This window comes from Macrosteles quadrilineatus, unplaced genomic scaffold, assembly GCF_028750875.1.
Source record: "Macrosteles quadrilineatus isolate MER2022 unplaced genomic scaffold, UCM_ALF_1.0 Scaffold_7__1_contigs__length_78375512, whole genome shotgun sequence".
In the NCBI taxonomy this organism is placed as follows: domain Eukaryota; kingdom Metazoa; phylum Arthropoda; class Insecta; order Hemiptera; family Cicadellidae; genus Macrosteles; species Macrosteles quadrilineatus.
The window spans coordinates 60,727,536-60,752,679 of NW_026542600.1; the positions used below are offsets into that span (position 1 = coordinate 60,727,536).

Below are 25,144 nucleotides of genomic sequence, written 5' to 3' on the forward strand. Positions count from 1 at the left end.
CCCACGGACATTCACTTATTCCGAATCGTTCTTGGCTTTTGCTGGATCAATAATTGTGATATTTCTAATGTTTGAATGTATTCAATAATGTGATGTTAAAATCGTGAGTGAAAAAATATAAATTCGTGTCGTATCTTTGATAAAACAGCTAAAAAACTAAAAATTACCGAAGAAAACTCAACGAATAATAAATACTTTGCTTTAAAGAAATAAAACAAGATAACGATTGAAAAAGATACAGTAAAAAGGCAACAGTGCCTGCGGTGAGATAGCAGGAAGCGGTGTTTAAAGTGCCAACTAAAACACCATCGAGTGAAGTATATTGTTCATCTAAATTTGTACAACAAAGTTGGTGCAATGAAAAATTTCATTTCAAATATACTGTATATTTACACGGGAATGTTTACATAAACTGTTATTCCACCCTTTTATTTCTGGTGAAATTTTAACGAATGGCTAATAGGATGAGAAGGGATGGGGTAGTTCAAGTAATAATAAATTTAAAACAATTAACATTCCCCAAAAATAGTATTTTATGTGTTAACAGTCACATTATAAGTTACTCAAATTCAAGTACAATTTTGGTTGTAACTAAATGTAGCCCATTTAAAAGTGTATTGGCAAGGCCATATTAATTTAAGGAATATAATTCAATATCCAGAAGTACTAGGAAAGTATATATTTAAATCGTAAAATTATAGACTATTAACTACTGGTTGCCGTATATGATTACCTTTTTAGCTAATATCGCTCAAATAAATGAAATTTTCGGGGTTTCTATCTTTAATTAAGAACAATTTCCCGAATTTCTCAATTACTATGTCCTTCAATTTCCCTATCAGGCTTAACTGAATAAAGTGGGGTTTTAGACTGATATAACATCATAAAATGGGCCTTTGTGGATTTGTTTGACCAAAGATCTATACATCCTGCAGCCTGGGAGAAACCACCCGGCTTTTGTCCAATCCACCTGCAGTCTGAAGGCGAGAGGAAACACTACTTTCTGGAGAAAACAATGGAGAATTCTTGCGCAATTATGAATTACCACGACTAGCAATTAAGCGAATCCCAGATCTTCCTTCCTCTCACTCGGTGTCGGGGAAAGGCCTTCGCCATCACGTCCGGAGCCTGGAGTTCCTAACGACCTCCATTGTGACAAGATCCATCACTGTTGGGTGGTCCTGGTCCATCGCCCGTCACTCATATGGATATCAGCACCTGTTCACAAACAAGCTGCTTTCTTCTCGAACTCAAGGCAGATACTGTTACAGTTATGTTAATGACTTACAAGTATATGTAACAAAGTAGTCACTTGATACCGAGTATTTCGTTGGACGTTATCTAGACAAAAATTTTGTCGACTTTATTATAATGAAAGAGCATATTATTTAGTATGTTTCGACATTATTGCTTGATGACAATGTGTGTGGCAGCCTCAATTTTTCAGCGATGTTACACAATATGACCTTGGTTGTCTACATTTTCCAATTTAAATGTTTAACTTTCTACCTGATCATTTCGAACCTAACCCCTTACATCTTATTTTACTTTACCTAACTCAGTTAGAATAATCCATAGCTTAGGCTCTCTTGATTTGGTTTCGCGATAACGACGGACGCTCAGCCAAGTGATTCTTTTGACACTTTGAACATGAGACGAACAAATGATATGATTCGTGAGTTCTACCATATGTTTCCAAGGTCCGAGGTGAGAGTCAAGGTGGCGAGATCGGTTAAGGCCCCAAGCCAAACCCTTGTGTCAGCCAAGCACGTTCATGATCATGACCCAATGTGGTCTGGTTCTGCTTGCTAACGAGAGTTGAAAGTCAACGACGAAGCGTCGGTTCGGGTTCACTTTCTTCTTATTATTCGTACTTAATCGATTTTCGGCTTATCTTTTACCGGCTGGAACGCATGGCCGTGAAAGTGCCCATGTGAATCGACACACTTGCAAATCCTCCACAAACGAGGACCGAGGGAATGGTGACAATCACAATCTCTACCTTGGGAGTTCTGGAGTCGCCGTAGTATCTAGTTCTACATAATTAAAATATTTTACAGAATTTGCGGCTATATTCTTCGAAAGTATGCTTTTCTCCTTAGATATGCTTAAACTCTAATGTTCTTACATGACAACATTGAATTCGGACCTTGCAATTATATTTTTCATTTCATTGTAAGATCTGAAGTAGAGTAAAAAGACGTGCATACAATTTTATTGACAAATCAACGAAGAATACTACCGTGTATAAAAACGACTCCCAACGCTTCTCCCCTATTGTTAGTCCCGCTTTTCTTTTCCAGTATTGAACTATCGAACCGAAACAATTTTCCGTTCCATAAACGGAACCACTTGACAGTCACGCTTCGCAGATCAAGCGTTAAGTTGAAAACAGTGATTCGTGTGATCGTTGGCGGTCAACTGTGTACCGCATATGAAGCCAGCTCGTGCTCACGCGGTTGACGTTGACGGCCGACCACATCTATGACAAGCCCGTGTTGTCGCGGTTGACGATGGGCAACAAATCGCCAGTTCGCAAAATCGTTTTTGACGGTAAGCAACATCTTCGTTGTAAGCCAGTTCGTTGTGTTATGGTTGGTGGTGGACAACATATATCGCCAGTTTAGTTTGTCGCAGATGACGATAGTCATCATATGTCGCCAGTTCGTGCTGTCGTGGTTGACGATGGACAACATCTATCGCCAGTTCGTGTTGTCGCGGATGGTGGTAGACAACATTTATCGCCAGTTCGTGTTGTCGCGGATGGTGGTAGACAACATCGCCAGGTCGTGTTGTCGCGGATGGTGGTAGACAACATTTATCGCCAGTTCGTGTTGTCGCGGATGGTGGTAGACAACATTTATCGCCAGTTCGTGTTGTCGCGGATGGTGGTAGACAACATTTATCGCCAGTTCGTGTTGTCGCGGATGGTGGTAGACAACATCGCCAGGTCGTGTTGTCGCGGATGGTGGTAGACAACAACTATCGCCAGATCGTGTTGTCGCGGATGGCGGTAGACAACATCGCTAGGTCGTGTTGTCGCGGATGGCGGTAGACAACATCGCCAGTTCGTGTCGTCGCGGATGGTTGTAGACAACATCTATCGCCAGTTCGAGGTGTTACGGTAGACGTTGGACAACATATATACCGCCAGTTCGTGTTTGACAAATGACTGCATCTGCCTGTGATTGTTACTTGGAGACTGTTGTTATAACGTGACGTCAGTCGTAACGGTACCATATCTATCACTATGGTCACAGACACAGTGCGCATTACTAATAAAAGCGTCACTCGTCGGCGTCGATATGCTTTGCATCTAACGAGCGTCTAGTCTTGTTAGTCACTCGTTAACGTTAATGATTCTTGTCCTAGTAAACTATACAAAATAAAAGCTTTCCATAGTTTACTCAAAAAACTCTAAAATCTAAAAAATATCATAAACCTGTTTAATTCGTTGGGATTATTTTATCATCAGATATTCCTCCGGTTCTTAATTCACAACTTTTCGATAATTCGGGTTTGAAAACATCAAATTCGCACGTAAATAAAGTTTTGTATACCTTTGATTTAACAAAGTGTGCCAAACAACATACCTAACACACGCACTTTTCGAGTTTCCAACGATATACACAACTTTTGTGCAAAAGAGTTTCATTCCACTCACTCTAACTGGAAATACGAGTCCAATATTTAAAAAATAATGTATAATCAATTAAACGTTAAGAATATATTGCATTGTTTATCGTTTTATTGACTACTAAAATAGGGTAAGATGATTAATTCGTTAATATTCGTAGTTGGCTCTAAACATGCAGCCTGTTTGTTATTTATTTCAACGCCTCTTCAAGCAATTTGGATTTACTTGGTGAAAAAAGGAATCTCCTTCAAATTCAATTTTAACAATATAGCTATTTATAGGCATTTCAAGTAAAACTTGGAAATAATCAACCAAGAAGTGTCTTTGTGTATCTTGCTTCCTCAAGGCTACCAGGAAAAGATTATTGTATCCGAAAGTAGAAGTAAGACGGCATTGAACAAATCCTACGTTAAGATGGGTTAGATATATACCGGGTGTCCCAAAAAGAATTGATCAAAAGTAAACTTGCATAAATACTTTATTATTAAAGATTAAAAGTTTACTTTATATACAACTTTTTCCTTAACTTAATAAGTTTTCCCTACCATTGTTTCACTACCTAATCTCTACATGTTCTCCGCTATTTAGTCAAAGAATGTCAAGTCAATGTTCCAGCTCTGACTGCACATTGTGGTGTATTTTTTCCAAAGGCTTCCCTTATCTTTGCTTTAAATTGATCTATACCTAATTGAGATGAATGAGCGATAGACACACTTGATCTTTCACAAACCCCAAGACCTAAAGAAATCATACCACAGATTTTATCTTTATAAACCATTCAATACCCTGTGCTTTCAACTGCAACTCCATTTACGATATTGCAGCTTAATGTTAAAACAATTCAAACAGGCTACAGCAATGGAACAGCTGATTTCTGTTGAAAGGTACCGAAAGAAACTCTAAGATATCAGCTTTAAAATTAGCCATAGTTGACTTTTCTAGGACCTTTGGTAACACATATATTAAGCTGTAGATATGATCCAGTCTTTTTGGGACACGGTGTATATCCATAGAATGTGGTTGAGTTTAATAAGGGCAATTCTAATTTATGGTATTGACTCTTTTTTATGACACAAATAAGATACATAAACCTAACTACTATAGAATGATGTACTTTTCTACGGTGTTATGCTTGTCTACAATATTAAGCTGTTTAAGGAAACTACAGCAAAATAAGTTCTAAATGATTATGATGGTAAACTGTGTCATATATATTTTTAGAATGAATTATAAGTTTACAAGTTAACCAAATTTACCATTAGGTCACGTAGGTACTTACAGTTTAAACATTAAGACTCATTAATGAAAAGTCTCTTTAGTCTGAATTTCAACGTTGACTGTATGGTACCCTAAAATGTTAAAATAAAACAACCTCCTACAAATTTTAAATGGTTGCTTTGTGTTCTAACATTTTTTCTTGTGTATTTTTTAGTATACGTTTAGTCCAGCCTACGATCAAGCAAACAAGAAAGAAAGGTATACGTGTCCTTATTTACATGTTGGGGAATTTCTCACTATGGAGATATTTTTAAGATGACTACATTTTCTTGGATTATTATAGTAGGTGATTCGTTTTACCATCCGTCTGTTTATCAAAATGGGTTAAGTATCATGGAGATATTTGGTTACGTGTAGACGTTTACTTTACAATCCACCTCGATAAGGATGATCTAGCAAAAGGTCGACTACATAGTACATAATAAAGTAACAAGTCCAGAGTTTGGGCCGCCCCCTTACAAAAACTGTAAAAATACCTGCTGCGTTGAAACACAATAAATATTAATAGAAAGATTAATTTTTTAATTTTTTATTTCCGATTGTTTATTGTGACGAATTAACATAAGACAGAGTTCTATCTAAGATCCTCAAATCTCAAGAATAGTATCGAAATTGTATCTATTCAAGTAGTGTATTAAAAGAGTTACTAAATGTCGAAAAGTACAGTTACCTCGAGCTTTGCCACATGTGCTGTGGAGAAGCTAATTAGTTGCAGGCGAGGTTCTGTCATTTCCGACCAATTGCCAATTACCAGTTGCCAATTACCAATTACCAATTAGCTGACAAACAGTTTCCTTACTTTCACTCCTCATACAACAGCCGCTATGTCACGACATAACATTCTCGTGTTGTTCATGCAATATAAACATCGCTTTTGCAGTCGTATATTCTCGTGCCGAAAGGGGAATTTTGGGCCCTGTTTCCCCGTTTCTACCCGCGTTGAAGCACAGCTATCAATCAATTCATCAAAAAGCTACCACAGCTTTTTGATATAGCACAGACAATAGACTATTATGGTCAGTCTGTGGTAATAGTAATATACGCATCATTGACTTTGCATATTTAAAGTAGACTTGTCATTATATTGGAAGATCATAAGTTTTACCCGTGTGTGTGTTGGTAGTGTCTGATTATGCTGATTAATACTGTGTTGTCTCATATTTTAGAGTCTATTTAACGATTTGAGCCTTACTTTTTGTTTACTATGCTAAAGAACAAGCAATGGTTCGTTTTATTTGGGTAAAACAGGATTAAAAATAGTAAAATAAAAAGAAAACAAGTAAAGAAAAACAATGACCTTTTCATAAACAGGACGGAACTATAACCTTAAAATCGTCTTCAGCTTAAGGTCGCTGTTTAATATATGGTTACATAGAGTAAACTCTCACACTGTGTCAAGAAGTGCAAACTAACAACGTCTATCCTTGACCTGCGCTTTTGATTGGCCCGGATAAAGAACCACCTGATCTTAGTCAACAAAAAACTTTCACCTTCAACATTTAACACAGATTGAATGTAAGAAAGCCACTAGAAAACACACAACAACCAACAGACAACAAACAACTCAGAGTTGCGGTGGTAGCGAGGTTCTTGTTTGTTCGGAAGCCGTGAGAGAGTCCCTCGCGGTGACACAAGAACCCATTTACATATGTATGCCTTGGTCACGGTTCGATTCCTGCGCTCAATTTAAACTTCCTGTTACTTGGAGAGTGCAGGAAGTGGCAGTCCTCGCTCTTTGTCGCGCTCCTTGAATCACATCGTACCGCGTCTTATTTGTATATAGCTTTGAAAAACACTCCGAAACATTTAAATCAATCATAACGGCGCAACAGAAATACCTCAAACTGAGTTAGCATTACATTATAGCATGAAACATCGAAGATCATATCTCTGGATGTAGTTTCTTATTCTGGAGTTACTTGGCTCCAAACTAAAATTTGTATTCGATGGTGTTGAAAATATATATATATTTCACAATATCCTGAACTGATATCTCTGTTCTATGACCAGCAGACAAAATACAACCAAAATAATGACCACGACAACCAGAATATTTCAGTGTAACCCACGTCAAAACAACTGTAGTCTGACCCGTCATCGGAGTGGGTGAAATGAACCCAGTAGACACTTCTCAATCGTTTTCTTGCCAAGGTGGGTAGTTTTCAATTGTAAATGACAGACAATCCATATAGCTGTGATTGGGAGTTCAAGCTATGCATTTTACTACATATGATTTTAGTCATTGTACAGTACTTAAATCTTTCAGATGGATTGTCCTGTCTGATAAATGTTAGACAACCTGGATTTTAATTGCTTAGCACAAAAGATTTATAAATGTTAAAGGAGACGTATCAGATTTAATTTTGGTTCCGTTTACCGATGAACTTCAAGTAAATCCACTCACGCTATCTCACTGAACTTGATAAATGAGGCAACTTAAGTCATCTTTGATTGCTAGATTATTCAGCTAAAATGATATTAACAAATTCAACTTGAAAATGTACTGAATTAAATTTGTAATATCTAAAATTACTATCCTGTTATCTTAGCTGCTTGCTTCCCAACCAATAAACAATTACCATAGCAATGTGGTTGTCCTTTTAAAATTATATTTTAATTAGGGAAGAGAGAAACTTCCCTTATAACGTAAATAATCCTTTATAATCCTTATATTGGAAAGAGAAATACCGCTCTTTTATAAATGTTGTTTATGAAAGGTAGTTCATCCAAAATTGTGGATGAATTTTAGTCAACACTGAGGTTAACCCAATGACGAAGTGTTATTATTGAGCTCTTTTATGGTTAATGTCGTATCTTTGATATGATAAGTTTCGCCGTAAAATTTCGCATTTGTAAGTGTCAAAATTGTATACAGTAAATACAACATTCCACAACTGCTCTCAATTAGGGTTTCATCGTCGAACTGACGTTCTGATTTGCATATTGTACGTAACAGTTTGTCTTTATATTTAAGTTTACACCAATGATTCGCTATCACAAACTATAGTACTTGAAAGGCACTCAACATGTCTCTCTGATAACGAAGTAAACAAGGCAAAGGTTTCTGATAAAAACATCATTCAAAACTCGGTATTGCTTCATTGCTTCGTAAAACAGCGTCGATGCTTTTATTGAGTGCTGGATACATTTGCACTCTCTAAAAATACAGTATATTTGTAAATTAAAGGGTGATAAATTAAGTAAAATCAACTCAAAAAAGAATATTTTTACTGTATTTATGTAGGTAGGGTAAAGAGGAAGAATATTGATTTTATATACACCGTGTCCCAAAAAGAAAGGATCATATCTACAGCTTAATATACGTGTCACCAAATGTCCTAGAAGAGTCAACTAAGTCTAATTTTAAAGCTGATATCTTAGAGTTTCTTTCGGTACCTTTCAACAGAAATCAGCTGTTCCATTGTTGTAGCCTGTTTGAATTTTTAAAACATTTAAATAAATAAAGTATTTATGCAAGTTTACTTTTGATCCATTCTTTTTGGGACACCCAGTACTGTATATTGATAACAGCTGTGTAGGTATAATCATTTAAATTCTCGGTATTATAAGCAGAGAGTAGAGTCTACTCAAGGACCTCTACATGTTTAACTGCGCAGTGGTATTTCATTGTAGTCTGGTACCACACAATAAGCATGTTAACTCAGTCACAACAGTCATGTTTATCGAACGAATGCAAAACTATGTGTTTGCCTAACATGTTCACCTACATCGTTCTAAACATTGTTATGTCTACATATGGCAACCATACACTTTTGGATATCCATATATGGACCAGCTGTATATTCAAATAGAACATAACCGAATGAGCTACTCACACAGTGTGCTACAATAGTTGTTTTACATCAGCTCACTCTGTTGGTTGCTCGATTTACCTCCGTTTATTTTTGTTATACAAAATAATACTGTAGCTAAAACTTAAACAAAAAAGCGAAGGAGTTAACCATAGTCAGCGTTGACAAACCTGTTAACTTGTAGTCGTAACTAGTTGTCTTGATTTATCTCGTTGCAATGACTTTGGTACTTTATTTTAGTGTCCAACACAGAACTAGTTGTTGGGTTCAAATGCACCTGAGTCATTATTACAATTGTACCTAGTGAAAATACATACATCTGGTGTAGGCATATAACTAGTTGTCTCTTGTCATATAATTGCGTATCCGAATCGATCTACACCAATAATATGTTTCCCATGGTTATTATTAGATCAGGATCGCCTTGGCTTTGTCAGTCTTCCCTAGCATTCTTCTTATTCTCCATTCTCCTTCATACATACGTATTCTCCTTCATAACATCGGTGTCGGATCCTGGTGCTTCCAGCTGTCACTTATTACACTAAACAGTATGGAACCTACACAGTACCACAGAAAATCTTGGTAATAGTAGTATATTTTCTGTGACAGTACTCTCAATCTTAATCCTAACCGTGTACACATATATTATATAGGAAATAAGTTCATATTGTTTGAGAGTTGAGGGAAATTTGTCAACAACTTGACTTGCGACATTGAACCACCATACCAACTTGCATTATTGATATCGTAAGGCGTTTCTTCCCATGCAGTTTCTATGGGTTCCTTATGCGGGCGTGGAATGTTTATTTCTGATCGTCTGTTGCTCAAACATCAATACATTACTGATTACTGTTCGTGGAATTATTGAATATTATCAAGGTAATATTTCCAACGACTACAACTCTAGGCAAGCGATCGCGACCTAGTTCATCATTGTCTTCATCATATGATTGTATTGTTTTTCCTATCACTGTCATTAGGGTGCCCTCATTTTGGCGGGCTGTTGTTTTATTCAGTAGTCTTTGACATTCTCCGCCCACTAATATTTGAAAGCAGGGGACTGTCTCTTCACAAAGTACTTTCATACATGATGATCAATCCAAACGTATCTTTTCAGTATGTATATTATATTTCCATACAGTTTTTAGTACAATGCGTTGCTTTTTACATAGTACAATACCATTGAGTATACACGTAAGCGTACACTCAATGACAATCCGTACATGGTACAATACTTTTTACTTGACTTTTAGTTTTAGTTTGAGTTTTTAACACCTCTCAGTTACTTATTAGTTACCTATAGTTATTTGTGTAACTAGTGTGCACTTGCATTACACATTATATTTTCCCTACAGTTACTACAAAGCATAGAAATAAAAATAATAATTACTGTCTTCCAAACACTGTACACGTGCACCAAGTCAAATCCATGCGTTGAACCTCCCTTGTCTGTGGTTGAACGAAATGGGAAACACTGCACCAGCTGATTGTAGTCGTGTTGCCAACTTAATAAAAAAAAAACACGTATTACGTGCCTAATAAAATTACACTATTTTGTGTTGTTTGGTTGGAATACTGGAGTCCGGCAAAAAAGAGTGCGGCCAAAGTAAGTAAATGCAGCAATTAGCTACTTTGAGTGTTATAATCAGTACAAGAAAGCCCCTTTGTCAGGTAACTGTAGGAAAATATGCTTTTATATTTATACAAATACTGTACAAAAATATTACCGTGACCGTTCAACACCATAAACAAGACAGAATAAATATTAACATTAATTACACAGGAATGTGCAAGTGTGTGGCTTAGTTCTTGGTCTTATGTGATCGTTGCTTAGTTCTTAGTTATTTTTTAGTTCATCATATAGGTGGGTATTTTTCTTTAAATTTGAACCTTATGACAACGGTAAGTAGGCAAGTATGAGCAATCAATTTATTTTACCAAGAGCGGTTAATGTGTGAACAAATATTTCGTGGTCATAATTTGATACAGAATTTCAGTTCATTATTTACCCAGTCAAATTGTTAGGTAACAATAGTTCTGTTAGGGCAGTTGAATAAAACTGAATATTAACATTAATTACGTGTTCGTAAGAAATTAAGCTTCCAAAAGTCATAATTTATAAAAAGTATTTTAGGAAACATACTTAAAAAAATTGATAATTGGACGGCAGACGGCATCTCAGTCACCGACATCGCTTCGCCTTGCTATATCCCACTATATCTCCCTCCCTCTCTCCTAGTCTCCAGTCAGTCACTTCACTACAGTCAGACCAGCAGACATCTGTTTTCTTCTTCTAGTCCTTCGTAAGCGTTAGTGAGATACAGTCGTCAATACTGTAGCGTGCTTTTTTTGACGTATTAAATATTGTTGTAATTATCTATCTATATTTGTGTGAAATTTATTTTTATCGCGCATTTCCTATTATAAAAGCTGTTATTTTGTCAAGGCGTTCTTATCAAGTAGTAGCAGTGATCAAGAAAGTGTCTAAAATCTAGGTAGCAGTGCATTGATTAGTTGTTGTGTGTTTGGTGGTTTGGTTTGGTTTGGTGTAGTGGGCGTTTCTCTAACAGACGTTTATTTAACGCAAGCAAAGCAACTCATTCAATAACTATTTGACTATTCATGTGAGTGTTAACAAATAAGGTAGTATTAGAATTATTTAAAACGAAATAGTTAACATGTATTTAGCCTAAGATAAATATGTTTTGAAAAGTAAGAATATGGAAGGCAGAAAATCCAGTTGGCCTAAAATCAATTCAAAACATTGAATTGGCTAATATATTCTAGTTATCATAAATATACAAGTTAACTGTAAATAATACCAAACGGTGTAATTTTATGTGTTCCACCACCACTATTAGCTTTTCGAAAGGTTAATGTTATTATCAGCTATTGAAATTAAAATTAAAAGCTCAAGTAAATTTTAGGTTAGGTTTTGACAGAAGGTGAACATAGGCTAGCCATGTTAGTATGTTATGTTATGCAATGTATATGTAGTATGTCATGTTAGTATGTTAACTTACATGTCTAAAATCCAACCTCCCATAGTCCTTCTACTGTAGTGTAATTATGCTTTTATTACCATTTTAATGTGAAGATGAGTCTTTTTTATAAAATAATAACCATGAAGTAGGGTTTAAGTTAGCAAGTTTGGTACTAACTTCTGTGGTAAGTTAGGCCTACCCACTTCATATGATATGCCTACCCACTTGATAATATGCGTAACTTATTGCTTATTTTAATGCCTAAACGCCAACATTCTTCAAGCTCAGTTTTCACATGTTTGCTAGGAGAGGGGTGTCTACTTTTGCCGGTTATCCCTAATCTCCCTGTATTTCAGTTGGGTCTCAGAGGTCCTCTAACTGAAGGCCCACATAATTTTACTAAGTATGTATCCACAAGTGGTATAACTTATTGTTAGGCTGTAGCCTAATTTTACCAAGGAAGTCCCCAAGATAATAAATTGTGTGAAGAACTAGGAAATATTTTTAAGGTGATTAACTTAGGCCTATCTGTGTCGAGTCCTGAAGTTTTTAGATTGAACGTGATAACCTATGTTCTTATTCCCACTCCCAAATAGATTTATTATACGTAACAAGATCATTTTTGGTGAAGTTGAAAGCAATATTTAATAGTTTGTTATGGTTGGGCCACAGCGCCTCTTCTCATCTTTTTAAATCCTTATAACCTAATCAACTGGCTACAAATAAGGTGTGTCTTGTCTTCATAATAGACAATCAAAACACAACCACAACACCAGAAATAGCCTAAAACAAACATTGACATACCACAACACAGACTTCAAAAAACAAATAGGTAGGTACCGTAACACACCCACATACTCTGGATCAATGTTCTATAATCAATTAGGCCTACCCCAACATCTGAAATCAAACACACCCAATTTTGAAAAAAATTAAAATTATACCTAACTTCCAGGCCATACTACGCAATTGTTCATTGTTCACGTTGTCGGACATCAAGATTGAGGAATTGTCAAAATTTTCTTTCTTCATGCTATAGGGGAGAGGGGGGAGGGATGGGACACTTTTTGATTATTTATTTTTTCATTTTTTTGTAGTCGAGTTAGGTTAACAAACAAAAGTTACATAAAAGTATTATTGATTCAGTAATAAAATAAAGTAGTTTAGATGGTTGAAATTCAATTAATTTTGTAGTTATGCATTTAATACTATTACTGTACAAAGTGTCCCAAACCTCCCTCTATGAGGAAGGCTTGGGACACCAGTTGGGGAGGGTTGGGACATATTGAATGAATGTTTTTTTCAAAGTAAACAACTGCATTTATTCAGTCTTTAGGTAACAGAACTTGTAGTATACGATAAAGGAAGGCCTACTAAGTTTGATTACTTTTCAAAAACATTGTTTTTTTATGAAAACAAATCTAACCTTATCGACTTGCGTTGTTATTTTGGGAAACGGTAAAATGCCAAGTACATTCCCAACATAATGTATGACACATATTCTTCTCTTGCAATAAACACTTTATTAGTGGTGTCTACAGCTTTTAAGGCCATCACACTCAGCTCAGCGTCTCCCGCCGGTTTGGTACACTTCAGGACACTGTCCCAACCCTCCCTCATATTAAGTAGGCCTACTGTCCTATGCCTCCCTCAAGCACATGGTTTAACAAATAAGATTACCGAAACATAACTTCAAAAGTTAGCTTCGTTTATATGCAATCAAAATCTTCCTTAAACATTGGAGTATCCAACAAAAATATTGCACTTGTCTAACAGTTTTATTTTGGTAGATTTCCATCCAATAAGTTGCGTCAAAATACTAGAGATTTCATCAAAAAATCAGTTAAACTTTTATAAAAACAGTGTCAGGTAGCTCTGCCAAACTTCACAAGGAGAAAGAAAATAGAGGGAAATATATGCTGTAGAAAAAAGAGAGCAAAGATACCAACTTAAATAGGTTAAAAATGAATGTCCCATCCCTCCCTCTGTCCCAACCCTCCCCACTCTCCCCTAGGCCTACTGGTGAGCATTTTGTTTAAGGGGTCTAACCTAGTTATAATAGGTTAGAACGAGTAAAGGCCCGAGTATTGAGTCTTGTGGCACGCCGCATATAGTCTTTTGAAGTTCTGATCTTGTTTTTATTTGGTAGTTTGTTTTTTTAGTTTATTTTAACAGTTTAGCTTCTGTTAGCAAGGTATTTTGTATCCATTTTATGGCACTTCTGTTAATGTTCATGTTTTCCAGTTTGGCGATCCAGGCTGTCGAAAGCCTTTTGTAGGTCCAGAAAAGTTCCTGTGGCTTGTTTCCTGTCGTCCCATATAAGTTGGTGATTAAAATGGTTTATATAACCTGTCCGTCAGTGATCCTACAGACCACAATAGGATCACTGGTGGACAGGTAATATAAACCATTTTATTCATTAAGTGATCCTGGGCCACTAAGCATAATGAAGTTGGTGATTGTTTCGCAAAGTTGGGCTAGGGCTGTATTTATTGACTTTCCCCGTCTGAATCCGTGCTGGTTTGGGGATTTTAACTTAACTTGGTGTTTTCTAGAAAATGTATCAGATGCATATTTATTGTTTTTTTCTAGATATATTGAGAAAGTTGGTAGCAGTGATATTGGTCGGTAGTTTTCTATGAGCTGTGTTTCTCCTTTTTTGAATTTAGGATACACTGTGGATATCTCCATTAGCTCTGGAACAGTCGATTGCTCAATTGATTAATTTACGATGTGTAAAAGGGATTTTAGAAGTTCATTTTGACAGAATTTAGAAATGTTGTCCATTCCTGATGAGTTCTTGGCTGGGAAGCTTTTAAAAATCCAAACAAACTCACTTTTAGCGAATTTCCCTATAGGGAAGTAGCTATTACCGTAGGTGGCACGGTAAGACCTAGACCCGGGACCGATTTACTTTTTCATTTTGATATACGTCCGTGAACGCGATAACTTGAGTAATTTTTGCTCGATTTTGATGAAATTTGGTTTAAAGGTGTAAAGCGGGATAAACTTGAATGAGTTCGCGAACCAGCACAATCGGACCATGGAAACGGGGCTTTACAGGGGGTTTTATGGGGTAAAAATTGGTTTTTCTCACTTTTGACCCTCAAAACACAAAATTTCCCGATTTTTTTTTAGACCTTTTTAAAGAGCTTAAAAAAACAAATAATTTAGTATATAAAAGAATTTTTGTTCGATTATTAGTAACGGACAAAATTAAAAAAAAATTTAAATTTAAAATTCCCATGTTATTCTTATGGAGAATATTGTCAAATGTTGTAGTTTGCTTGTTTATGGATATATTTTGATCAAACTTGGCAAATTTATTTATTTTGTACTAAGCTATCAATATTTTACTCAAAAACACACTTTATTAGTTTCCTTGTAGCAGCAAACCTAGGTACTCATTAAACCTAATGTTATTAATATATATTTTACTGAAAATCAATTCAGACAAATGGAAATTCGCTTAGTCGGCAGGTTTGCTGCTGCGGGGGTATTTAATAGTTTTCACAGCCATTTTTTTGCAGCTTAAACAACATTTTAGTCTGCTGGCACTCACATCACCAAATAGGTGTTTAAACTTGCTAAGTGAGAATAAATGAGCCCATAGTATGCCGTCAACAGTATCTCCAGATTCTCATTGTTCCTGAGGTTACGTCAAAAAGTCTCGAATCTTGAATGCATAGGAGCTAAGTTGGACCAGTTGGCTAGGCCTATCAAATTTAGTTTATTATCAGGATATTTCTCCTATTGATCCATATTCTTTTCTACAGAATTCGTACACGTTGATACTGTTTTGTTATTAAAATGCCTGGTTAAGGGCGCGCTTTACCCCTGACGCGCAACCGAATGCAAGGGTTTGCAAGATTTCTCTTTTCACCTGCTACATTGAAAGTAGAATCAAAGTTAAGGTCTCATAAAAGAGGATGAAATTTTCTATTGTTCTTTGTTTCTATATTTCATTTATTTTAAATAGGCTACACACCTTATAAACTTGAGTTGTTGTACAAGAAAAAGGGTCTTTTCAACTAGCCTTAACATATAAAAAAAAATGTTTTTTGAACATTTGAAAAACGCAGAACTATAGATTGGTCTTTGTACTACTATAAGCCGTTTAGAGTGTGTAGCTATCATTACTTGTTAATTCTAAAACAGTAATCTTGGAAACATCTGCAAGCGCTTCTCGCAGCGCTGTCCAAAGGTGAAACATAGCTACTGAAGCCCGAGCTGAGGTAAAGCGGATCCTTAATCACTTTTTTCAGCATCCACCCAGCTAAATTAAATGTAGTTCTTTTTATCTGTCTTATTTGTGCTTCAAGCAATTTTGCAACATAACTTAGTTACATTTTTTATGATAGCTATGTTGTAGGTTTAATCATGCTTTCATCTACAAAAAGTTCCTTGCTTGTTTTTCCTTGGGTTAAATAGAGTCAGTTCCCCTTTTTGCTTAAAAATACAAAATGTTAGCTCTTAACTCCCACAAAGGTGCTAAGTACCAACTAAAACTCGTTAAAAAAGCAAACTCCACTCAGGGGATATCTCTACATATAGGCCTCTATATATATATATAAATATCTCACTGGGTTTATGTCATAAACAAGGTTGCCAACCAACTGCCGGTAACTTATTGCATTGTTTTAGTGAGCAATGAGTTTAAGTCTTTGAAATAAATGAAAACTCTATGTGTTTAAAAATACAAAATGTTAGCTAATAATTCTCACATAGACACTAAACTTAAGTAGGCTACCAACTTAGGCTCGTAAAAAAAATCAAACTTCATTTAGGTGTATCTTTCTACATAGCTCACTGGGTTTATGTTATCAATAAGGTTGCCAACTTAACAGCCGGTAACATACATTATTATAGTGATTAATGAGTTTTAGTCTTTGTAATAAATGTAAACTACCTATTAGCTTCCATGACATAGGCCTACCATTATGATTCATAATATCTTGTGGAGGTTTGTTGCATTAGAGAATCCACACCAATGGTTTAACAGTATGACATCAGCCGATAACGTCAAGGTGTTATGAGCAAACACTTAAACCGTGTACTATCACTAGCTAGATAATTGCACACACTTCATTCCTTGCCTTTGTAGTTCAGTGTTAATGTAATAATCATGTATTTATACAATTACAATATTTTATATAATAGCCTAGTCATTTCAACAGTTTACTATTAGGCTAACTAATTACTGTAAAAATCAGTTTGGAAGTTTTTAACGATAATTTTGGGGTCTGAAATCATGCTAACCCTCACAGTGTTGCTATCAAGGTTAGGACAATACTATGTAAGTAGCGATGGTTTATCTTATCATGTATTGTAATGCGATTTTGAAAGAAGCTTTAAAATTAATTCTCATCATTACAAATTAAGCCTATAGCCTAGTTATTTTGTAAATCTTATCTATTATTATTCAGGCCTCAGTCACTTATCAAAAAGTATAAGTGTATCATTTATCTACCAATGGTAACCTCCAAGTTGATACAATATGAATTATTAAGGTATTAAGTCCTTTATGGTGTTTGAAGAGTTTGATAAATATTTGACAAATTTGGAAAACCACAATATACTATGTTTTGATAAATTCGATGAACTTTATCGAGTCAGTATAAATGTAGTTTTCTCTTGTTATATTTAGGTAGGGTCCATTTGATCTAACACCGATGTGTCTAGCTGAAGGACATGAATTTCAGTTTAAAATTTACATATACAGGGTGTTTCCAAACTTTCTCCTGAAATCCCGTGGGCATGTTCCTTAGGTCAAAAATCATACAAAGTAGAAACTTGATGCTTTGCAAAAAGTTAGTTCCTATTAGTCATCATACATGTACCAAGTTTGAAAATGGTTGCCTACCTCGAGTGGTTCCAAAGTTATGGGTAGTTATGTAACAAATACATACACTCCAACAGACGAAAAACGAAGCGAGATAGGGCATATGTTTATAATATGATATTTTTTGTTTGTTTTAACATAAGGAACATGACACATAGAGTATTGGGTGAGATTTTCGAAACACCCTGTATATGATACATGATGTCTCCATCTATAGTCCTTTGCCTTATGGAATTGGACAGGTCAGTGTTATTACAAAGAATAACCTAATAAGAAAACAAAAAACAAAAACTTTTAGACCGTTAAGGTGACTGTCTATGTCATGGAAGCTTGAATCCACTTTATTTATAAGCTACTTGAGTGGCTTCATTTCTTAAGAAAAACATTTCTACTCTATAAGACATTTTTCAAACTTTAGCAGGTCACATAAAACACCAAAACTAGAATTAGGAATCTAAGAACAATTTTAAGAGTGGAAATATTCATTCTTGACATTAAAGTTATCTGTGTATGGCTTTTGTGATCACAGAGGTCGTCTCTTGGCCTAAGAGGCTTGTTCTTTTTTACTCAATAGGTGAAAAGAGAAATTACTTAAGGTGGGCAATACCACTAAGTCATTGCCATCGGTGATTGGCAAAATTTGAACCCTGGCTTTTGGGCCAGAAGTCGTACATTCTGACCTCTAGAACAGCCTTAGGCTTAAATCCCTTTTTAAAATTACCCGTAATGTTTTTAGGCTTGGTAAATGCTCTAATAACTTGGCAGATAAAAGTTCATATAGTTACTACAGTACTGCTTCTTGAGGTACTGGTATCCACATTTTAACATTAACTATTATAAGACGAAAATCTCTGGTTCTGGTTTTAGTTTGAATAAATGACAGTACGATTCTTTATAATAAGCCCTATAGATACATGGTTAATACCTACCTTCAAACGAGATTTAGGCCAGCTCTTTCTATCCCATATGGGCTCATGAGTTCATGGGCGTTCATCTAACTTTTTCATAAGGGGGGGCCAGGGGATCTGGGGTGGTACAGAATCACAGTAAAGCGGGGGTCCGGGAGAACTTGCAAAGTGGTTTATTTTACTCATTTTGGTACCTAAATTTGCTTTGCCAATTTATTTTCATCTACAGTTTTACTGCAAAATCTGAAAATGTGTGGTAAACATAGCACCCCCTCTAGCCCATATTGATGGTCATTCATGCATGAGTGAAACCTTTATTCTTTTGCGAAAGATTACGGTAATTCATAAACCAACATTCAAAGATTTTTAATAATGAACACTTATCTTAAAAGATTTTTTTCTGTTTCAGACATCCTCCTCAACCAAGACAACGAATATGACGACGTCAGCAGCCAAGCTATATGGGAAAGACATCGGTGAATACGATGACTTGGACGTCGATCAGTTGCTGTCACAACTTTCCCCGGAGGAAATCTCAATACTGGCCAAAGAAGTTGATCCTGATGTGAGTTGTAAGCTTGAAATTGGGCCTTATACACTGTGCGTGTATGTTGTCCTTAAGTTTCTATCTCAGATGAAGAAACTCTTAAAAACCTAGTTTGCGGTGTTACTATATTATTTACCTAAATAAAACATATGGAAAAGTTTTAAAAAAGTTGGAAAAATAAATCGGACATAGATTTTATATTGGAATCAACCATAGAAAGCAGTAGGCAAGGAAACATTAGGCTTTCAAGGGGATTCTGTTCGATTTCACTTTGTTCAAGTTCAATCTATTTTATTCTTAGTTACGATTTTCAAGAATAATGCTGAATCTGATTGTGTCTTTGTCTTACCCTAGACTAAACATTTAAATTTAAATTGGTTTTGAATGAAAAATAAATGATTTGATTGAAAAGTAGCTATCATGTTGTAATATGAAATAAATATTATTGATATTCATTTAAATATCCTAACGTTGCTGTAATATTACTTTTTATAAATAATAAATTAATAGAGACATGTTGTAGAATACCATCTGTTATGAATATTATCACAGTTGCTATGAGTCACTTGTAATGCAAGACTGGCATAGTCTGTCAGCCATAACAGAATACAATCGTTTAATCAACTGTCAAGGTTTTCAGACATGACTCATTTCTAAGATAATAATGTCCCTCATTACTGGTACTGATATTGTTCACTAAATGTCCTCCATTTAGAGCTTGCTTGTAAAGTGTCATTGAATAACACCCCAAATTGTAACCGAACAATGGTAAGTTTTAAGTTTTAGAATTCCAGTTTGGGGGTTTTAAAGAGTTGTTGGGAGCTTGGAAACAGATAAAATGAAATAACTTGTGGTAATCAATCAAATTAGTCTGATAGGTCTTGTGATTTAGCAATCCTATTTTCTCCTACTGTAAGTTGTATAGGAGTGATCCCTAACTTAAACTACTGAATACTAAATTATAATCATTTCACCATTCCCAAACTTCCTAAAACCCAGCTGATTTAAGTAACCTAGGTGACCCAGACAATCTGTAGGAAATTTTCATTACCATACTTTCAAACTCCTCACTTATCTATCCACCACTTCACTCACTAATATGTCTATGATTGCTATTTAATACACACATTTTTTAAAGATTTAACACCATTATGCTGTTTTCTTACAAAGCATTGATACATCTATGAACATTCCATATTCCATTGTTTTACTATCAAAGCACGGAACGGGCATAAAATGCCAATCAGTCAATTTACAAATTTTATATTTAATTTCATCAAAGACTTCTGGTGTCCAAATTTTAGATCCAGAAGAATTATTACAAAAGTTAGGAAACAATCTATTATGAAGCTAAAATTGAATCGAAGTAGATTTGTATTTTGATCAGTATCTTCTAATTGTTTACTCTATTATTATTACATTTAATGATGTCATGAGAGTTAACAAAATCTGTTATTTTAGGACAACTTGTTGCCGCCATCACAAAGGTGCAGTTACGAGTGTGAGAAGGAACCTACAGGACCCTTAGACCGCAAGAAGCTAATTGAACACATCAACAAACAGGCATTAGAAACACCAGACATGCCTGAGCACAAACCCTTTGTTCCTGGCGTTATCCGTGGCAAAAAGGTATATTATGCAATACATATTTGAACCTGAATGAAAATACTTTGTCGTATTGATTTAGGTACAATTTTGCATACACTGTACTTTTAGTTGCTCGTTCCTTTTTTAAATATCCACGTAGGCCTAATATTTATTTTATTAGTCATAGTATTTGTTTTAAGTTTCTTTTTAAAAAGGATTTTTGTAGTTCACAGCTGTATGTGTATTAGTGACTAGGGTGATTCGAAAAACAAGCGTTAGATCACAATTGGTAAACTTTTATTCTATGAACCTGTTGATTCTAAGTTACCCGTATACAATCAGACTTGGAATTAAATCCACCATTTTGGTCTGCTGCCAGTCTGGAATTTAATCCGTTCTTCAATTTTCCATTCCAAGTACCAACGTCTAATGGAACCTGATGTTAAGCCTTTGGCCATACTAGCCTACGATTGATAGAGCATAATGAATTGCCCTCACACTCAAATCAACTATCTGCGCTAGTTTTAACACTGTTGTGCCTGGTCTATAGATCATAAGTTGTTTGTTTATGGGTAAATTTATGTGTTGAAATGTGAATTGGGAGTATTGAGGTAATTAAATAATATGGTTTGTTATTTAAGTACACAGAAGAATGAATGATGCTAGGTGATAAATCCTAAATTTGATAATTTTTTTGTAGCCAAAGCAACTGGAGGATTCCTGTATTACAGTGGGTTCCTAGTCGGGTTTCGAATGCAAATGTGCTAACAGTGGGCTCCTAGTCGGGTTTCGAATGTAGATGTATTAACAGTGGGCTCCTAGTTGGGTTTCGAATGTAGATGTGTTTACAGTGGTTTCCTAGTGGAGTTTCATAATGTTGTTGTGTTTACAGTGGGTTCCTCCTCCTGAATCGTATCAAGCCCAGAGAGATGCAGATGAACAGATTGCCATAGACATGGGAGATGAATATGAGATGGCTCTCAGCAGTGCGTCGCAGGAGGAAATCATTGACCTGGCTGGTATGATCTTTAACCTGAATCTGTTTAAACAGCGGTTACATGATTATTTTTATAAAGGCTAAGTGGAGTAAGGAATTCAAAGTCACAAACCCTTTGAATCAATTTCTTGCCACACAGTTTATCAGATGGTACAACTTGCACAGTTATGCATCACAAGGATTTTGATCACTAATACTTTGCACGACTATTTAGATTTAATAACACTATTGCAGTTGAAGGCCTACGTGATTTTGGTATGACTAGTACATTTTGATACTACAAGTACAATTTGATACTACTAGTTTGATCCAGTTAAACTAATCTAAATAGTTTTTGATCACCTATTGATAAAACTTGTTTGTTAGGTAATGATATATTAAATAATTTTCCAAGAAACATTTTCAAAATTATACTTGTTCATTGAGTATTCACTGGACAGGATTGCAACCTGCACCCCCTAAACAAGGTCCTAATAATGGTTTTATTTATTTAAAATGTTTGGCAATTTCAATTTCAAAATTTGATGCTGAAAACAATAATATCAAACATTAAACAGAGAGAGAGAGAGATGGATTAGAGATTTTTTTATGCTGACTCACAAGGGTGCGTATTTTAAGGTGAAGAGGGGTAAAGTATAAGGGTTGAAAGTATAAGATCAGCTTTGTTACTCACTGAGATCAGCTGGATCATTTATTAAAAGCCCAATGATTTATCAAAAGCCCAATGATCCAGCTGGATACAGTTTTGGACCATTAATAAAAAAAAACTTAGTACATAGTAGTCTACAAAAATATTCATGAAACTTTAATAGGTAGACCGTCTACCTCAATTCATATTTTGATATACACAAACTAGGTCAATTCACACACAACTAGCTTGAGTTCATCACTCTTTGGGTTTATATACTGTTTTATCAATAGGTAGAAACATGTTGGTTGTTTTAAGCGAGTCATCTATTAGTGATATAACATGCACTGTGTCACAGAATCAATTAATCATGTATAATTTACATGTCACAGCTAACCGCTCTTCAAATGTAGTTTGCATACATCGGGGCGTTTTAGTAGTACCTAGGCTTAAATGATAGAAATATTTTTATTCAAGTTTTTTCAGTAATATTTTCTAATGTATTTTCTGCTAACGATACAGCTTGTTCGTTACATTACAATACTAAGAAGAACACCAAATTAGTGATGGTCGAATCCAGGAATTTCAAATCTCGAATTCTAAAAAAAATCAAATCTCGAATCTTCGAATTTCGAGTCCCAAAAAAAGTTACAAATGGGCAAGAATGGAATAGGAACTATTTAAAAATAAATGTTACACTAACCATAAATGACACACTCTTTGCAATGAAAAGTTACCTAATGAATTTTGACACACGACAAAAATAACAGACGACTAATGGGTTACATCTTTTAAAACCTATTAACATAAATCGAACGGTTGGTCAGTATACTTTATTTGGACAGCAAATATTTATTATTGGTTATTTATGGTTGTTGTAGGTACACTTGTTAGTTTTAAATTTGTTGATCGATAGTATAGGCGTACTCTGTTCATAAAATGTTAAATAACATATTAAATACTAAACATCAATTCAATCCACAGTTGATTGGGAATCGTATTGTGTAACTGTGTGTGTAGACTCGTGTCGTCTGTCTAGTGACTAAGGCACAGTTCCGCCATTGCTTGCTACACGAAAGCAGACAAATACTTATTGCGGGCGGTCAAGGTTAAGTAATAATTGTGGGCTGGCATGAACTACGCCGCTTGTCTGATTCAGAATGTAAATGAACAACAAAACAGTGACCATCGCAACATCCTTACAAATATGAGTTTTTAATGGAATTTTGAATTTCAAGAGTCGTTAGTAATGTATTTCATTTCCGAACTGGTATCGAATCGAGAAATTCTGTTATTAGCCTAATATCCCTATTTTTAAAATACAATTAATATTTGAATAGGACGGAGAGGACACAGCTAACTCACCTGATGAAAGGTTGCAGATGAGTCAAAGAACACATAAAATCACACACATAATAATACTTAATATTTCGCCTCTTTCAGAGGCTTCTTCAGAAGTAGGCCTAGATGGTAGTTACAAGAACAACAGTTTAAAATAGGATGACACAGTTTGAATTCAAAATGTCTGACAGGTTGTCCAACTGACACTACACAAAGCACTAAATACAGGCACATTGCAATATTGTATTTACATATAATATGTATATTGAAAAGCAAATTAGTTTTGTCCATGGAAGTAAATACTTAAGAGTTAGCTGTGAGGGTGAGGATATGAGGATATTATCTAATGTTGAGGTTAGGTGGGGTTCTGGAGTTGGTCACAAACTGGTAAGCTAATTCCCATCTTCTGAGCATTGAACTATTGCATTGGTTCTTTGGCAATGATTTTAGAGCTTTTATGGTGAAACAGTCATCAAATAGAAGTTGGTGGGATAAGGCATGTTGTGCAACTGGTTTTTCTTTGCTAGTTTTAACATCATGTCGATGGCCGTTCATGCGTTTTCGGAGAGTCTCGGTTGTTAGGCCTATGTACTGGGCTGGACAATGTGAACATTGAAGCTGGTAGATAAGGTTCTCTGAGCTGCAGGTATGATGGCCTTGGATTCTGTAATTTTTATTATGGTATGTGCTGGTAAAAGTTTCTGTAGGATGGTGTATCTGGCAAGATTTACATCGGTTTTCATTGCATGGGTATGAGCCCGGTCTTGGTTTCTCAGATGGTATTTTTGATGGATTTGGGAGTTTTGGGTGGACTAGCATATTCCTCAAATTTGGGGGTTGCCTATAAATTATGGAAGGGGCTCTTGAAAGGAGGTTTTTGGTTTGGCTGGAGGACTCTAGGATTTTGAAACCCGTTTTGAGGAGGTTGTTTAGTTGTTGCAGGCCAGGGTGGTAAGTGGTTATCAAATTTACTTGAAGATGGTTGGTATTTTTCTTTGTAGTAGGACGTGGATTCTGAGCTGCTTGGATCTGAGATTTTACGAGAGTGCCAGGATAGCCTCGGTTTTCGAAGGCTTTTTGAAGTTGGGTTTGGTATTGTGTATGGTCTTTCGGTTCTGAAATTAGGCGATTTCCCCTTAGGGCAAGACTGTAAGGAAGTGATCTCTTGGTGTTATTCGGATGACAACTAGAAAAATGGAGGTATTGTTGGTGGTTGGTCGGTTTTATGTGGATAGATGTGGTGAGGTTATTGTTCCTTAGATGAATTGTGAGGTCTAAAAAGTTGATGGAAGTCTCAGAGAAATCCCAGGTGAAATTTAGCGGTCCAAAACTGTTGAGGTCTTCCAGGAACTTCCGTAGTGATTCTTCACCGTGGGTCCAAATTATGAAAATGTCGTCAATGTATCTAAACCAGCAAATGGGGAGGTGTTCACGGCTAGACAAAAACTTTTCTTCATAATTCCCCATGTAGAGATTAGCATAAGATGGGGCCATTCTTGTACCCATGGCAGTGCCCTTGATCTGTAGGAAGTGTTTGTCCTGAAATTGGAAATAGTTCTTTTCCAGTATGAATCTTATCAGTT

The 25,144-nt window shown here is 35.6% G+C and overlaps 1 protein-coding gene across 13 annotated transcripts in view; it reads left to right on the forward strand.

The window, feature by feature from the left end:
* The window catches only part of LOC128997732 (tropomodulin-like), a 145,397-nt gene that overhangs the window by 99,981 nt on the left and 20,272 nt on the right, over positions 1–25,144 (forward strand). For 11 of the 13 annotated variants that reach the window (XR_008491132.1, XR_008491133.1, XR_008491135.1 and 8 more), the window contains 3 exons: positions 18,871–19,026; positions 20,470–20,637; positions 21,488–21,614. Coding sequence is in view for 5 of the 13 variants with exons in the window: in XM_054423378.1 (XP_054279353.1) it covers positions 18,871–19,026; positions 20,470–20,637; positions 21,488–21,614 (451 nt within the window). In the remaining 8 variants the exon portion in view is untranslated. Of the gene's footprint in view, positions 1–10,993; positions 11,352–16,898; positions 17,008–18,870; positions 19,027–20,469; positions 20,638–21,487; positions 21,615–25,144 lie in introns of those variants that run through there. The other 2 variants (XR_008491136.1, XR_008491134.1) reach the window with 2 other exon arrangements.